General features: G+C 43.7%; 1 protein-coding gene across 2 annotated transcripts in view; it reads right to left on the reverse strand.

The window, feature by feature from the left end:
• GTF2F2 (general transcription factor IIF subunit 2) overlaps positions 1-17,396 on the reverse strand; it is an 88,917-nt gene extending 71,521 nt beyond the window's left edge. The window contains exons 1-4 of one of the 2 annotated variants that reach the window (XM_060769267.2): positions 17,205-17,396; positions 8,416-8,489; positions 7,655-7,673; positions 5,251-5,395 (exon numbers count right to left, since the gene is read on the reverse strand). In XM_060769267.2, coding sequence (XP_060625250.1) covers positions 5,251-5,395; positions 7,655-7,673; positions 8,416-8,489; positions 17,205-17,270 — 304 coding nt within the window. In that variant the 5' untranslated portion in view covers positions 17,271-17,396. The remainder of the gene's footprint in view (positions 1-5,250; positions 5,396-7,654; positions 7,674-8,415; positions 8,490-17,204) is intronic. The other variant, XM_060769266.2, reaches the window with a different exon arrangement.
• Between the last annotated feature and the right edge of the window lie 255 nt (positions 17,397-17,651).

The following is a 17,651-nucleotide window of genomic DNA, read 5'->3' on the forward strand; positions in this document are numbered from 1 at the left end:
ATAGCCAGGAACCCATATCAGTTAATGGGTCAAGCAGACATGGTAGTGATAGCAGTATCAATGTAACAGCTACAATAAATTCGCTGATATGTTGTCTTACTTCTCCTTCACCAAAGAATTTTTGGCATTGTAAAGACTAATTAATTGCATAAGCATTTTGAGCTAAAGTCCATTTAATTAGATGAACGAAATACAATGAAAATGTTAAAATTTGCAGATAAAAACTCTATACTTCCCGATTTCTCTTATTACGCATCATCCTCATAGGCCTTAAGATGATCTAAAAGAGGCTTGTGTATATGAAGCTTTGTCATGATAAAATATGCTGTATAGTTTGAGTGAGATTGTATGAAAGTCATACAAATGCGACCTAATTGGGTTGACGATACCATTCCAAGGAAGGAGGCCTGGAAAACTACAAGAAAGAGGTGAAGAACTCATGGACTGTAATTAAAAATTGCTGATGAGACCTGTGACAAATGATTAACTGTTGACATTGCTGACTTGGTGAACTCTTGGTGGAAAAAAACTTGTTTACATTGCCAAAGACAACGGTTCTTTTAAGTAAGGAAGTCAACACTATGGCTCCTTACAGAAATATTTACAAGGCTCCTTGATAAGGAAAACCAATTAAACAAAAGCAACATCTGTCCAGGAACTGATGGGATATGTCTGTCAGTAATTTGCAAGTTTCAGAGCCACATTGACAGAAAATACTACATAAAAGGACCCTTTTCTTTCAAAAGTGTGTCAGACCAACTGAACACCATTTCTGAACACTGTTATGAACAGCCGCCTCCTCTCAAGTAGCTGATTAACTTCAACAAGAAGAATGGTAAGAATACTTGATGAATGAATGATGAATGAATGATTTAATGTTAGAATATATGTGCAAATGTTGATGCAATATCCCGCTTTGTCTATGTAACCAATATAATTATTATAAAACCCAGTACCGGAGCCTGTGCCTACTTTTTTCTCTGAAAGTGCCTAATGCAGCCTGTCTCACTGAAAGCAGAATAAAAGAACCTATTTAATATTTTTAAAAGTACTTATGACAGCTTTAGAACAAAGTCAGTGATATCTTGTTCTATTCCTATTCTGATTCACAGATTCTTGTACACAAGGAAAACATTTTACACATATTTGTACGCAAGGATCTCTGCATTTCCCTTTGCTGAAAATATTATTGTTTTGGGATTGCTCACCCAATTTCACCTTCCACACTTTCAAAAGTCAGTAATACTTTACCTACAATGGCAGAGAACTGAGTCTAGGAACTGTGAATGATGAAAGTGGAATAAATCCATATCTAGAAACAACAGCCATTACAACCTGCAGTGCGTTTAGTAAATTAGCTAAAAGTGTCAAACTTAATCTAAAATATAATACCATTGTTCATCTGGTTAGAATTTAAAAGTGTACTTGAAAAAAAATAAAGATATAATTTGCTTGGGCTGGCCTATTAATATTGAGACATATGCAAGAGATACATAAGTAGGACAGTAAAAACAACAAAGAAAAGCACAAATTACAGAGCTGCATGGCAACTAACACTATATGGTGATGTTTACAGCGGAAAACATACTTGATATTTCATGCACAAGCAATACAATAGAAAAGCAAAGGCTACAAATATCCAGGACTCTCATTTGGTAATCGCATAACTAAGTTGTTTAAAAGATTTCCTCATTCTATGATTTTTAGACAATCAAGGACAAACAATAGTGACCTTCCAGATGCTTCTGGCTGACAACATGCACCAACTAATGCCAGTATAGGAAATGGTAAGAGAACTGCAATTTAAAAACATCTGGAAGTTCAGAGTTTCCCACCCTGAGTTTGTGCAAAGCTGGAAAAAAACATGCCATAAATTCAAAGGAAACCGATGTTCTCTGAGGCAGTATTCAAGTCACAGAAATCTTACTTCGTCACAATTATTGTATAGTCTATGGAGAGAAGTCAATGAAAAGGAGAAGGTGGGGAAGGCAGATAATTCAAGCAGAGCTATTGTAGTTAATGAACACACTATTCAATGTTCTGGTTAATGAACACATTATTAAATTATAGTCAGGGAGAATGGAGCCTTTAAGTAATATATTGTGTCAATAGTAATACTTTTTCAAAGCAATACTCAATACTTCCTCCAATGTTCCTGCATCCAACTTTGCCCTGTCAGGTCTCTACTTTCAGCTGTGAAAATAATTAAGTGTGTCATCTAAGCTCTTCTGTTGGTGAGTGGGTAATTCAGATGTGATTTCCCTGCCCCCTAGTTCCTTTGTATTTTACAGGTAGAGAAACAGAAATAGCAAGAAAGAAACAATGATAGAACAAGAATTTAAGAGACATTGAGAAAGAAACCATTCAGCACGATAGGCATTGAAAACAAAGCATCGCCATCTAGCAAGTATTTCACACAATGTAACAGTACGATTCAGATGTGTCTGTGACATCCTCTCGTGGTATTTACAGTAGGAGGCACAGGGAAGCCTAATTGCGATGGGAAAGGCAGCAGTGTTATGAGGCCATCTGACAGCATTGTAAGGAACTTCTGATCAGTATGTACAAGGGGAAAGAATACAAGAGGAAAGAATACAACAAGGAAGAAAAGTGAAAATGCCACTCTTACTAAGGGAAACTTGGACCCTGAGCTGATGAATACAACCTTCAATGTATTTATCAGTTACATCACTTTGCTCATTGTCACAGTTACAAAAGCAATATCATTTTCAAATTTATTTCCGCATGGGAAAAGAATCAACAGGGTCCGTACCTTGGGAGGGCTGACTTGGCCACGGTAGTACACGCTTTGGTTACATCCCGCTTAGATTACTGCAACGCTCTCTACGTAGGGTTGCCTTTGAAGACTGCCCGGAAGCTGCAGCAAGTCCAACGCGCGGCAGCCAGATTACTAACGGGGGCTGGGTACAGGGAGCACACCACTCCGCTGTTACGACAGCTCCACTGGCTGCCAATTAGCTTCCGAGCACAATTCAAAGTGCTGGTGTTGACCTATAAAGCCCTAAACGACTCCGGCCCTGTTTACCTCTCCAAACGTATTCTCCCCTACGAACCATCAAGATTACTAAGATCATCTGGAGGGGCCCTGCTCTCGGTCCCACCAGCCTCGCAAGTGCGCCTGGTGGGGACAAGGGACAGGGCCTTCTCGGTGGTGGTCCCGCGACTCTGGAACTCTCTCCCTCTGGAGGCCAGAACCGCCCCATCCATCCTAACATTTAGGAAACGGGTGAAGACGTGGCTGTGGAGTCAGGCCTTCGAGGAATGAGACAACACCATAGGACTCTGGATGGAAGTGGATATAGATCCATCTTAATAGGACGACTGACCACTGTAGTTTTATATTTAGTGTATTTTAAAGTTGATGTGTAATTTGTGATATATGATATTTTAATGAATGTATATGTTTTTATGGCTGTAAACCGGGCTGAGTCCCTCAACGAGGTTGAGAAGCTCGGTATACAAAACTGTGAAATAAATAAATAAATAAATAAACAAGCAGCCTTGAGTCATATGCACTTCATTGAGGGTAATATCACATGATGACGGGGTACAATAACCACCACTGTTGCTTTTGTTCATTTTTAAAAAATGCAATGTGTCATAACACATGTTTAAAAGTTTTGGGGGTTTTTTTTCAGAATCTTAGATAGTGTAAGATACAAACTGGTCAGCGCAGGGTCTAGAAATTCAACTTCTGTAATGTCCACTAATGAATGCAGTAATCAATTTGCAAACCAGAGTGAATATCTAGTCCAAGTTGAGAGGGGATGGGATCTGGTTTTTCAAAGTGGCAATGCTATATATGCCCTCCAACTTTGCAGACCAACAGTACAATGCTATATAAATCTGAGTTCAATATGTTTTACTTCTTGGTCAGGAGGTAACGGGATTGCAGTCTAAATCAGGGCTCCTTATGCTTTTCCCACTCACTACCCTTTTTCACTCAATTTTTTTATATAGTATATAAAATAGGTATACAAATCAAACATTTACTGATAATAAATCGGCATTTGCAAGGCTTGCTAAACAGACCATTTTTCCTTTTTGTGGGTTACAGCTAAGGCATTTTCTGCAAAGTCCACTGTAAACAGTGTTGCTAATAGATCTTTTCAGCTAACAGTACCCCATTTGGGGCCAAGACCCACAGTAAGAAGCAGCGGTCTAAATTACTTCAGTGCACTTTTCTTGAAAGACAGCTGAAGATACTTCCATCAAAACATAATGCAGATGCTCAGTTATATATTGGAGTGAACAACCATAAATCAGTTTCACCAATTTTAAAATAGTTTCATGTGCTACAAATTTATTTCTGAATTCAAATAATCTCCTGGTCTTATTTCTATGAAGCCCTCATAAAGCAGGGATCAATATTACTTCTGTCTCAGCTGTTATAAACAAGATCTCCTCCTTTCTCTTAATTTTGAGACCAATCAGTGTATACCCATTAAGTTAAACCTTTCACAAATGTCAAATTATCATTTTAAAAGGACACAGTCAGTTCTATGGTGTCCTGGAGCTACTCAATGCTATCTCAGGAGGATACTCATGATTGCTTCCAGAGATCAGTGGGGAAAAATGCTTTGCTAAACATTTGGTGATTCTGAACTGCTCAATGGTTAAGCTATTCAGTCAGAAATGGAAAAGAAAAGCACAGGATCGTATATTTTGGCAAATGGTAGATCTACGTAAAACCCAAAGGAGTGGATCAATGACAAATCAGATAGGATAGGACTATCTTGGTAGAATTTTGACAGGTTCATGCCATAAACTACCTTAGAAATACTATTGAAAGGATGTAAGTAAAATGATACTATTTGAGTGAACTTAACATGTAGTATGAATGATTTGTATAGTTTTGATGAAGTAGTTCCATAGCAACACCTAGTTTCTGGCAGTAAATTTTAAATTCTAATATTATAGTATGGTCCACAGCCAAAAACAAAAGTTTCTTTTTCTAAATATTAAACAGGTGATAATTTTACTTCATTACTATTACTATTCTGATCATCATCATCATCTTTATATCCTGCCTTTTCCCCAAGACTGAGACTCAAAGTGGCTTATTCATGAAAAATATTAAATGCCTAGGCTATATAAGAAAAAAAAAACATCCAGAAGGTAAAGAGAACATTGAAGAGTCAATCAAACAAAATTTGGAGATTTAATATCGTTATCAAACATTCATGGAAACACCTACATGTGTTTTCAGTACTTCTCCATCCTACTTACCTAAGGCGCTCTCTGTAAACACGGTTAATGTCTGTCCTCCCACACTTTGTAGAAGAAAAGGATGCTCTCTGGGTGCGCTGATGGAAGTTGGCTTTCCACCAATATCATCAATGTTTGCAAGATCTTCATTCAAAGTGAAAGATACCTGACAACCATAAATGGCAGTGAATATTTATTGTAAGTGATAGAATTACCAGCTGTTTTTGAGAATTTAGAAAGAAAAAGGGGGAAAAATGTACTTCACGTATGCACCAGAGCTGCAAAAGGCCTCTGTCCAGGACCATAAGAAGCTCCTACACTTTCTTACTGTGGAGTAATAAGCAATGTCCAACTGGTAGATTGAAATTTGGGCAGGATCAAATTTTTCTGTTAATGCTATTTTAAGACAAGAGTGGGCAAAATGCAACTCTTCGTATACTTCTGGGGTGCAACCCCATTAGACATAGCCAGCATAGCCAATGTGGATTAAGGTAGGAGTTGTTGTTCATCAATAACTAATGAGTCACACAGTTTGCCCACGTCTGTATAAAAAGAAGAAAATAAGAAGAGATAAAGGGTATTTAAAAGTAAAAATAAACATGGATTCAGGAAAAGAGACTAAAAGCAGGAGACTAAAGGTCTTTGACCTGAAAAGAACTATTAAGGTAAATAATATTGAACAAGTTGACCTCGTTTAGTGTAAGTTTTATAACTTGCCACTCTTCTGTTGTTGTTGTGTGCCTCAAGTTCTTTCTGACTTAAGCTAAAAATATCACAGGGTTTTCTCAGCCAGATTTGTTCAGAGGAACTTTGCCTTTGTTCTCCTCTGAGGTTGAGATACTGTGACTTGTCTAAGGTCATCCAGTGGATTTCATGTCTGAGTCAAGATTTCAAGCCATGTTTCCAGAGCAATAGTCCAACATTCAAATCACTGTATCATGATGGATTTCTGCACTCCTATGTATTTTGGTGTACATGCAAGTGTGTGTGTACTCTTAGTATCCACTGGAGTTTGGTGGATAAGGCCCAAAGAAGTTTTGCATATTTTTAATTCGGACCCTTACTATTCCCAAGTTATGCAGGTCTGTCCTAGAAGAACTTTAGGGGTCGTTCTTTCCTCGGTCCCGGATTAAGGAAACACAGTTAGAGAGGCAAAGAAACATATCCCAGCAATTATGATATTACAGTTTATGACTCAAATCTGGTTTTCTTTTGTCTCCACCTAAAATAAATGTATTCCTTCAGGAATGCAGAATGTACTGTTAGTTTAAAATTTCTTCTTTAAACAAGAAAATCTGACTATTTCTAATTATCTTGGTTTCAAATGCAAAAACAAAACCAAGCATTCACTCTTCAGAATAGCATTGCAGTATCCCTCAAAGGTATTTTCTCAACTGTCTTTTCTAGAACTATACCAGCCACAAAAGCAGGATTAACTAGTTGAATTAAACAGGGATTGTGTTGGGCAGGAATTTAAATAAACCTGGTGAACTAGAATTAGCTTCAGTATCTTCCTATTGCAAAGAATATCTCAGCAATTTTCTTCAAAGCTCATTCATCATTTCTCATTGCTAAATACACACAAGAATCTAAAAAATTGCCTTTTAGTCTGAACAGATATAACCTATAGGATAGGACAACAGGACAAACAGAAAAGACCCCAGGAAGGAGAACATAAGTAGAAATAACATTTATTTGGCATAAATTAGCAAGATCAGCATAACTCAGAATATTCAGTTTAGAGTTATAGCAAAAGAGGGGCTTCAAAGCACAGTAAAAATTGAATACTAAAGCCTTGAGGGCATATATGTAAAATCAATTGTAATATCAGTTTATTTTATTCAATACCTGAAACAGGAATTATTCCTGTTCAGTTCATATTGATATACATTAACATTCAGTATCTCCTCAAAAATAGATTGCACTGCTTTAGATCTTCCAAAACAGTATTCACATTGTCTGTCTTATTTAGTATACGAAGATTACCACCCCGCCCTCCCCAATTCCTCTATTTGAAGAGAACATGAAGGCCTGAGATAGATGCTTCATGATCTTTTGCTATTTTTGCAAAGTCTCTTTATATTCCATATAACAGCTTTTCTCAAGATATAGCAACTAATGATTTTTTCAACATCAACACATACGTTAATTTGTTGTTTAACGTTCGTTATAGAGGCACTATGTTGCATTTGCTACTGTCAGTATTAATACCACAACAAGTTCTATTCATTTTTCATTTATTGTACACATTGCAAAATTATTTCCTCTTTGTACTTTAAATTGCTCTGGGTTCCCCAATGTTGTTGAAATAAAGTAAAATTGGGATTGCTGATCAATTTAAGAGGAGACTGCTCAGAGCCTTATACAATTTTACGAAGCAGTACAATTCAATAAAAAAACAATATTTGCATTTCAATTTACTTACTTCTGTTCTTCCTTGGTTTCTGTGAAATAAACAAAGATATATCATTTATTTTTAAAAAAAAAACATTGCTATTAGAAAGTAGACAATAAATTCAAAAAGTTAGCACAAATTTCTACACAACTGAAAAAGGCAGTTATAATGCCCCAAAAAACCCACCCTAAGCAGCCAATCAGAAGGAGCTGGTTATATCCACTGCTTTGGCAGAAATAGAGGCGGTGGTGCTGGAAACCTACCCATTTCCAAGCACGATGGCTGGGGTTGAGCCCACCACAGATCAAGGATCCTTGAACAGGAAAACCTGAATGGGGATATCTGAATTCCATACCGCAGTGCCTTACTGACCCTGACCCTGCCAAGCACTTTATGATAGGGACTTGCATCTTGATGTCAGTTAAAATAAATTCACTGAAGTTATTCTGATGAGAACTAGACTCAGAACTAGAAACCTGCCCTTTAAAGACACTCCTGTCTTCACAGAGCATATCATTTGGGAGATCTGTCCTTTTTGGTATTACTTTTGGCTGATCCCCCCCCCCCCCCATTCTTTTGCAGTTTTAAAAGTCCAGGAGTATGTGGGGAGCCAAGAGTCTAAGCTCTATGGGTGAAAACTGCTCTATTTTGCAATCCCTTGACCCATTTTCTATGGGTTTTCAGGGGCCATGGTGTTTAGCTCAGAGAGCTGCATGCCAGAGATAGGATCCTCAGACAACCAAAACAAAGGAATCCCTGAATCATCAAATGGAAAATACAAAAACCCTTACTTGGCAATTCTTAGCTTTCCTACTTCACCTCTTCCTGATGCTTTATTCCACTGTTGGGACAAGTATTTGGGAACCTAAAAAAATAAGAAAAAAGCAATAAAAGCATGAAGTAAATGCAGAAAAATATTTATGTAACCCATATCTTCCCCCAGTGCCTTTTATGGGAGATTCCTTAAATCAACACAAAATATTGCAGATTGATTTTTTTAAGCAGAACAAGACATACAAAAAACTGCCATTTTTAATAACATTCTAAGCAATGTTCTACATCCAATCTAATCCAAATTTCTGCTTCTTCAGCTGCGCCCCCTTCTCCAACTGCCTTGAGGTGCTCCACACACCTGCCATATCTTCTCCAGGGGATACCACAATCTTCAGAGATTTGGGAGACACATGGGGAAGGAGAGAAGATGTATGCATTCTGACAATAATGTCTGTTCTGGAACAATCCTATATCTTTTACAAATTAAATGAACAACTATACAATACAATAGTATTGTTTTCCGGTGATTTACAAGAAATAAACAATATGTACATATTCTTTATTATTTTATCACAAAGGTAAAGGTTTTCCCTTGACATGAAGTCTAGTAGAATCTGACTCTGGGGGTGGTGCTCATCTCCATCTCTAAGCCGAAGAGCTGGCATTGCCCATAGACACCTCCAAGGTCATGTGGCTGGCATGTCTGCATGGAGTGCTGTTACCTTATGATGCAGTACCTACTGATCTACTCACATTTGCATGTTGTAGAACTGCTAGGTTGGCAGCTATTTTATTATAGCTGAAACATATCCAACTCTAGTATACATTTGCCAGTAAACTATTAACAATGCATATAAAGGCTATTCACTTGTTGTCAAAAGTTGTAGTAAATCAATTTAATTTTATCACTTTTTCTTGACCCAGATATAATTTGTTAGTTTTGTCACTAAAGCACAAGCTTTGATGGGCTAAAACGGTTATTTACCTCCAGTTATGTGTATATTAATATAATCTTCACAAGTTCAATAGTTCATAATATGTACAGCTAATATCTGAATCTTTGGAAGATATTAAGGTGTGCTGCAAAATAAAATAACCTAGCTTTTTATAATTCGACCACCTACCAGAATTTACAGACTGGGTCTCTTTCTACTCTCTGTTTCTAAGATTTCCCTCCTACAACAAACTTTATCTCTGTTTTAACCTCCCAAAGCCATGCCTGCATCTTCCTTCTTTGATATTCCTTCATAAAGAACCTAACATAACGATAATAACATACAATCATGAATTAAATAATAAAACATGATATCATTTAACATTAAATTTTAGAATTAAAAACATAAAAATATAAACAATTAAAATCACACAATCCAACAATCGTAGTCCAGGCCATTCCAAATATCATATCTATTGCACATAATCCCTGATCATTCCTTGTATTGCTCACCACCCGAACGATTGGTTTTTAGCCCTTTTCTGAATGTCAGGAGGGAGGGGGTGGGGAGGGAGTTCCACAGCCAAGGGACCACCACTGAGAAGGCCCTGTCTCTTGTCCCCACCAACCACACTTGCAAAGGAGGTGGGACTGAAAGCAAGGCCCTCCCCGGACAATCTTAACCTCCAAGATGGTTCATACAGGGAGATAGGCTGTATGAACCATCTTATTTATTTATTTATTTATTTGGGGTTCTTTTACCCCGCCCTTCTCACCCCGAAGGGGACCCAGGGCGGCTTACACAGTAAAGGCACGATTAGATGCCAGCATCATAACAATCATCTCAACTTACAATAAAATTCACAATTACTAACATCTTCATGCATTATTCCAATAAAAATCTATAAAATCAATAAAATCAATACAAACCTAAATTCCTCCCTTACGTTGTCAGTGTTTGCTGTCTCATAGATCCGTTTTTAATACCATTTTGTCCATCCTGCTAGTCTTTAATTGCCTGGTTGCCCAAAGGCCTGGTCCCATAACCAAGTTTTCACCCTCCTCCTGAAGGAGAGGAGGGATGGTGACGCTCTGATTTCCCCGGGGAGTGAGTTCCACAGGTGAGGGGCCACCACTGAGAAGGCCCTGCTCCTCGTCCCCACCAGCCTCACTTGTGAGAGTGGTGGGGTCGAGAGCAGGACCTCCCCAGATGATCTCAAGCTCCGAGGTGGGACGTAGCGGGAGATACGTTCGGACAGATACAGTGGACCGGAACCGTACAGGGTTTTATAGGTCAAGACCAGCACCTTGAATTGTGCTCGGAACTGAACCGGCAGCCAGTGGAGCTGGCATAGCAGGGGGGTGGTATGCTCCCTGTATGTTGCCCCGGTAAGCAATCTGGCTGCCGCTCGCTGGACTAGTTGAAGTTTCCGAACAGTCTTCAAGGGCAACCCCATGTAGAGAGCGTTGCAGTAGTCTATTCGGGATGTAACAAGAGCGTGGACCACCGTGGCCAGATCAGACTTCCCAAGGTACGGGCGCAACTGGTGCACAAGTTTTAATTGCGCAAAAGCTCTCCCGGCCACCGCCGAGACCTGGGGTTCCAGGCTCAGCGGTGAATCCAGGATTACTCCCAAGCTGCGAACCTGCGACTTCAGGGGGAGTGTAACCCCATCCAGTACAGGCTGTAACCCTATACCCTGTTCGGCCTTACGACTGACCAGTAGGACCTCTGTCTTGTCTGGATTTAATTTCAATTTGTTAGCTCTCATCCAGTCCGACACAGCAGCTAGACACCGGTTCAAGGTCTGGACAGCCTCCTTGGTGACAGGTGGAAAGGAGTGACAGATCTGGACATCATCGGCATAGAGATAACATCGCAGTCCGAAACTCCGAATGATCTCCCCCAACGGCTTCATGTAGATGTTAAACAACATCGGGACAGAATTGATCCCTGAGGGACTCCACATGACAATGGCTTTGGGGCCGAACAGGTGTCACCCAGTAACACCTTCTGGGACCGTCCCTCCAGAAAGGACTGGAGCCACAGCAAAGCAGTACCCCCAAGTCCCATATCTGTGAGGCGTCCCAGAAGGATACCGTGATCGACGGTATCGAAGGCCGCTGAGAGGTCCAGCAGAACTAACAGGGACACACTCCCCCTGTCTAGCTCCCTGCGAAGATCATCTACCAAGGCGACCAAGGCTGTTTCCGTTCCATGTCCCGGTCTAAAGCCAGACTGTGCCGGATCAAGATAATCAGTGTCTACCAGAAATCCCTGGAGTTGCGCTGCCACCACACGTTCCATGACTTTGCCCAAATAGGGGAGATTGGAAACTGGCCGATAGTTGTCTAATTGAGTGGGGTCCAGTGATGGTTTCTTCAACAGCGGTTTGATAATAGCTTGCTTTAAGCTCGCTGGAATCTTGCCCTCCTGCAAGGAGGCATTAACCACCACCTTCACCCACTCTGCCAAACCCCCTCTGGCTTCTTTTATCAGCCAGGATGGACAGGGGTCTAGGATGCATGTGGTGGGTCGCACCTCTCCAAGGATCCTGTCCACATCCTCAAGCTGAACCAATTGAAAGGAATCCAATAAAACCTGACAAGAAGATGCTCTCGTTACATCCTCAGAGACTGCAGGTAAAGTGGTGTCGAAATCCGACCGAATCCGCCCAATTTTATCTGCGAAGAATCGAGCAAACGCTTCACAGCGAGCTCCCGAGCTGTCAGGGATCTCGCTTTTTGGCGGATTTAACAAACCCCTGACAACTCGGAAGAGCTCAGCTGGACGATTCTTCGCAGATGCAATATTGGCGGCAAAGGATGTTTTTTGTGCTGCCTCTATTGCCACACCGTAGGACCTTAGAAAGGCATTCAGATGTGTTTGGGCTGATTTAGTCGGATTCTTCCGCCACACGCGCTCTAGCCACCTCTTCTTTCGCTTCATTGCCGCCAGCTCCTCAGTAAACCAAGAGGCTGGATTGGCTCGGTTACTCGAGAGGGGGCGTTCCGGAGCAATTGTGTCAATTGCCCTAGTCATCTCGGTGTTCCAATGAGAGACCAAGGCATCGACCGAGTCGCCAGCCAGGGAGGTGGGAAATTCCCCAAGAGCCGTCAGGAAGCCATTTGGATCCATGAGTCTCCTGGGGCGGACCATTCTAATGGGTCCACCACCCCTGCGGAGGTTAGAAGGTACAGTCAGTCTAAACCTAATCAGGTGGTGATCGGTCCATGACAATGGAGCGATGGTCAGCTCCTCCACCCCGACACTGTCACCCCATCCCTGAGAAAAGACCAAATCCAATGTGTGTCCGGCAGTATGGGTGGGACCAGATACTAGTTGGGACAGGCCCATGGTTGTCATGGCGGCCATAAAGTCCTGAGCTGCACCTGAAAGAGCGGTCTCGGCATGGATATTGAAATCCCCCAGGACTAAAAGCCGCTGGGAGCTCAACGCCATGTCCGAGACCACTCCTGCTAGCTCAGGTAGGGAGACTGTCGTGCAGCGGGGTGGTCGGTACACTAACAGAATCCCTATCCTGTCCCGGTCACCTAACCTAAAGCCGGCACACTCAAATGACGATGATTGTGGGATGGGGCACCTGATCAGGGGAATGCAAACCTTATAGACGACTGCCACTCCTCCTCCCCGCCCTCCGGGTCTCGGCTGGTGCTGGACAGAGTACCCTGGCGGGCATAGTTGGGAGAGGTTCACCCCTCCCCCCTCGTCCAGCCAGGTCTCTGTTATACATGCCAGGTCGGCTTGTTCCTCCTGAATTAGATCTCGAATGGTGGAGGTTTTTCCATTTACCGACCTGGCATTGAACAGCACCACCCTTAACCCAGAGGGACCACCATCCTGTCATCTCAGCTGTATCTTGTCAGGAGGGTTTTTTGGAGTTGCCAATATATTCCTACTGTTTTCGGGCCGAATCGTTTGTAAAGTTGTAGTATAAGTAATCTTTGGGATTGCCAATGTTCTATTGTACTTTTTGGGCCAGGTTTGTTTTTGTCTTGCATCCTTAAAATGTTTTGAATTCGCCAAATTATTGTTAGAAATTTTGGGTCGGATTGAGTAATTTGTTCTCCCTTTCCCGTATCTCCCTCTACCTGTCACCACCTCTATAGCAGCCCCTTCACCCGCAGAGCCACCTACCCCGGGGGAAATTCCTCCAAGCTCCTCATTTGAAGTATCAGGTGTTGATGCATAATAATAGCAGACATTGTTGTAGTTGTATAACTCTGAACCCCTAGGGTCCTCCACCCCCCTGCTTCCTACTCCTTCCCATGTATTGGAGAACATAAAGTGCATTTGAGTAACACTGGCAGAGAAGGCTGTCAGTAATAACAAAATTGACAAAGGTGGTGGCATCAGTCAATTGCTGGTAGTTCGTAATGTAGAGCTAGGGTCTGCCTAGGGTACAGGGCTGTCTAAAGTGCTATAGTGCCACACCTCACAGCAGCTTATTGGTTTGGGACCAGTTGATAGCTTATAATGACCCAGGCGTTCTAAAGTGCAGGATTAAAGTGCTAGAAATTAAAGTGCTAGGTGGTTTTCTATGGCTCAGATTCTAATAGTACCATAGAGTCTCAGTGATGGACTAAAGTGCTCAATAGTTCAATAACTCAAAGTCAGTGCCCACAGAAGAAACCCGATGTCATTCAACTAGGATGGGCAGTTAGAACCATAGGGCCCAGCTTCTAGGGCCCGTGGACAGCAAGCCGGCACCCCTTGGCCTGGCCCCTAGTTCTTCTTGACTGTCCCAGTGGAAAGCTGATGAAGCTTAATGGGGGTTGGTCTTATATATTGCAGGCAGTGACTCCAAGGAGACAGTTTCTAGCAGCTGTGTGGAGTGATATCAATTGCACCTCCAGCCAAAGGGGGCGATGTTGCAGGAGGTAACAGGATTTCTGTTGCTATGAGTTCTGGATGGCAGCAGCAGAACACTGAGCTTCTAGGCCTTCCGGTTGTTGCTTGGGCCCCCACTAATGGAGGAGTGGCGATGTTTATTCCGGACGCTAGTGGCGCGATGGAAAATGTCCCGCGTTGACGATGAGATCCGGATGGCAAGGAAGCAGTCAATGATGGAATTCCACTGTTGGTGGCACAACTCAGCCAGCAGAGGGCCGCTGCTATTGGTGATGGGGGCCGAGCCGATGCAATACAATGGCAGCGCCGAGCCAACACAGCTCCTGCACTCCGGCCACCACCAGATGGAAGCACGGAGGGATCCGAGCAGCGCGTTCTCAGCGGGGAGGGAGGAGTGCGCGGCGGTGGGGCCTAGCAGGCCCGAAGGAGCGCTGGAGAGTCTTCTTCCTTCTCCCCTCCCCTGGACCGGCGGGAGGGAGGGGCTCGCGGCGGCGGGGCCTAATGGGCCCGACGGAGTGCTCGAGGGCCTTCTTCCTTCTCTCCCTCCCCCGGACCGGCGGGAGGGAGGGGCTCGTGGCTGCGGGGCCTAGCAGGCCCGAAGGAGCGCTGGGTGTTAATACCGCTGGCGGCGTCGGCGGCGACGTCGGCCGTGCCTGGGATGATAGGCCACTCCCGGGCCGTGCCTGGGATGGCGGGCCCGCTGCAGTCTACCCTCAATAGCCTGGAGGTGACTCCGCAACGGGCTGTAGTAAGGTGATAGGTGGTGGCAGCAGCGGTGATGGTGTCGCGAGGAACCGCCACGGTTAGATCTTAAAGGCTTGAGGGAGGCGGCTGCATTGTAATGGCAGCGCTCTACCTCGCTCCTCCTCCTCCTCCTCCTCCGTTCTCTTCTTTAGGGTTAATCTGACCCCCGGACCTTTTTCGGGCCTCTTTCGGAACCCCTGATTGCCCCGGGCTCCCTGGCTGGGTCAGAGGGGGGGATTGGGGGGGAGGATCACCTTAGATTTCCTCAGATTGAGAATCCCCATTAGCGCAGCTCAGGATCTTGTTGCTTCTTATAGGCTAAAGCTAGCACTTTGTACTGTGCTTGGTAGGAAACTGGCAGCCAGTGGAGCTGACGCAGCAGGGGGGTTGTATGTTCCCTGTACCCCGCTCCAGTGAGTAATCTGGCTGCCACCTGTTGGACCAATTGAAGCTTCCGAACAGTCTTCATAGGCAACCCCAGCGTGTTGCAGTAGTCAAAGCCAAAGTGTACAAGATGGATTGTACAGGAGAAGGTGATCCTTTAGGTGACGTGGACCCAAACTATGTGGGGTTTTAAAGATCAAAACCACCACCTTGTACTTTGCTGGGAAATTAATTGGCAAAAAGTGGAGTGACTTTAGGATAGGTCAGGAGAGTGGGGCTTGAATTGAGATACACGGCTTGTGAACAGGATGCCTGGCTTTAAAATGTCTTTTCACGTTTCCCTATCCCCAGAGCTGCAAGTGCTGTTGGGTTCAATTCCCATCATCCCCAGTTCACATGGTGGATAATTCAAAGTGGTGAGAGCTGTCGTTTAATGACATCTGGGGACCTGAACTGGGCAACAAACTCAAGCTCACTATAGGTTGTTGTAGGTTTTTCGGGCCATATGGCTATGTTCTAGAAGCATTCTCTCCTGACGTTTCACCTGCATCTATGGCAGTGCTTCTCAACGTGGGGGTTGGAACTCTTGGGGGGGTCACGAGACGGTTTCAGAGAGGGGGGGTCACCAAAGTCCATCTGAAAACATATTTCTGATGGTCTTAGTAACCCTCTTGGAGAAAAGGCTGAACATATGTCTGCCTATCCTTCTTTTCCTTTTTTGGTGTTGGTGAACTACAACTCCCAGAATTCAAAAACAGCTTGCCCCAACCCCACCAGTATTCAATATTGGCCATGTAGGTAGTGTGCCAAGTTTGGAGCAGATAAATTGTGGGGTGGGTTCAGAGTGCTCCTTGATGGTAAGTGAACTATAAATCTCTGCAATTACAACTCCCAAATATCAAGATCTATTTCCCCCAAACTCTACCAGTGTTCACATATTGGGCATATTGAGTATTCGTGCCAAGTTTGGTCCAGATCTGTCACTGTTTGAGTCCGCAGTGCTCTCTGGATGTAGGTGAACTACAACTCCCAAACTCAATGCCAATGCCTACCAACCCTTTCCAGTATTTTCTGTTGGTCATGGGAGTTCTGGGTGCCAAGTTTGGTTCGATTCCATTGTTGGTGGAGTTCAGAATGCTCTTTGATTGGAAGTGAACTATAAATCCCAGCAACTAAAACCATTCATAACAGTAACAAAATTCCAGTTATGAATTAGCAACGAAAATGATTTCATTGTTGGGGGTCACCACAACATGAGGTACTGTATTAAGGGGTTGCGGCATCAGGAAGGTTGAGAACCACTGACCTATGGCCTCACAACCTCTGAGGATGCTGTCTATAGATGCAGGCGAAACGTCAGGAGAGAATGCTTCTATCAAATGGCCATATAGCCCAAAAACCCTACAACAACCCAGTGATAAAGCTCACTATGTTAAAAAAATATAGTTGGCCCTCTGTCTCCACAGACTTAAGGGCCCCTTGAAGGCAACCACGAGGCTGATGTGGCCCTGGGTACAAGGGAGGAAGAGGAACAATGCAGCCCCTCTCCCTTGACAGTCTGGCCTTCCAAGAGCGCACTTCTTGGTGTCCTCCTTCTCTAAGCACTCAAGGGCTCCATTGCAGATCATTCCTGCTTCATGACTGGGACTGAGCCCCCTGAAGTCTTGGCTGTCACCACCTCACTCACCCTCTCTCTCTCTCTCCCTCAGGCACCGCCATGCATTCATACAACGAGTGAGGGGCGGGGAGGGGGTGGGCAGCCTTGGAGGCCACTTTCTCCACACTGCGCCCTGTTTGGCAACTTTTGTCCGCCATTTCCCGGAAAGAGGAGGCCTCTTCTCTCCCTCCCTCCCTTCCTCCCTCCCGCTCACCTTGACGAGCCACATGCCCGTGTTCTGCTTGGCCCCGGTCAGGTCCAGCTCCCCCTTCTCGCTCATGGCGGCCCTCTTGCTCTCCACAACGGCAGCTACCCGAGCAGGAATCGACAGCACACTCGCGGCTTACGGGGGCCGACAGCGTCCAAACCTCCGCCTCCGTCCCAAACGCGTCTCTGGCTGCGCGCTCACACCTCCTCGGTGGGCGTGGCTTGTTCGAGAGGCCCCGCCTACGGGGAGGCCAGGGAGAAGAAAGGCCAGGGCAGGACTGATGGAGGCACCTGTGATTGCATAGCTGCATAAATAGAAGTCAAAATATGTATGCGTGTATTTTTCAGGAGGGAAGGATATTAGAGGCCAAGATGAAGTATTTTGGCCACATCATGAGAAGACAGGAAAGCTTAGAGAAGACAACAATGCTTGGGGGAAATGGAAGGAAAAAGG

The sequence above is a fragment of the Anolis sagrei genome, chromosome 3, assembly GCF_037176765.1.
Source record: "Anolis sagrei isolate rAnoSag1 chromosome 3, rAnoSag1.mat, whole genome shotgun sequence".
Classification (NCBI taxonomy): Eukaryota; Metazoa; Chordata; class Lepidosauria; order Squamata; family Dactyloidae; genus Anolis; species Anolis sagrei.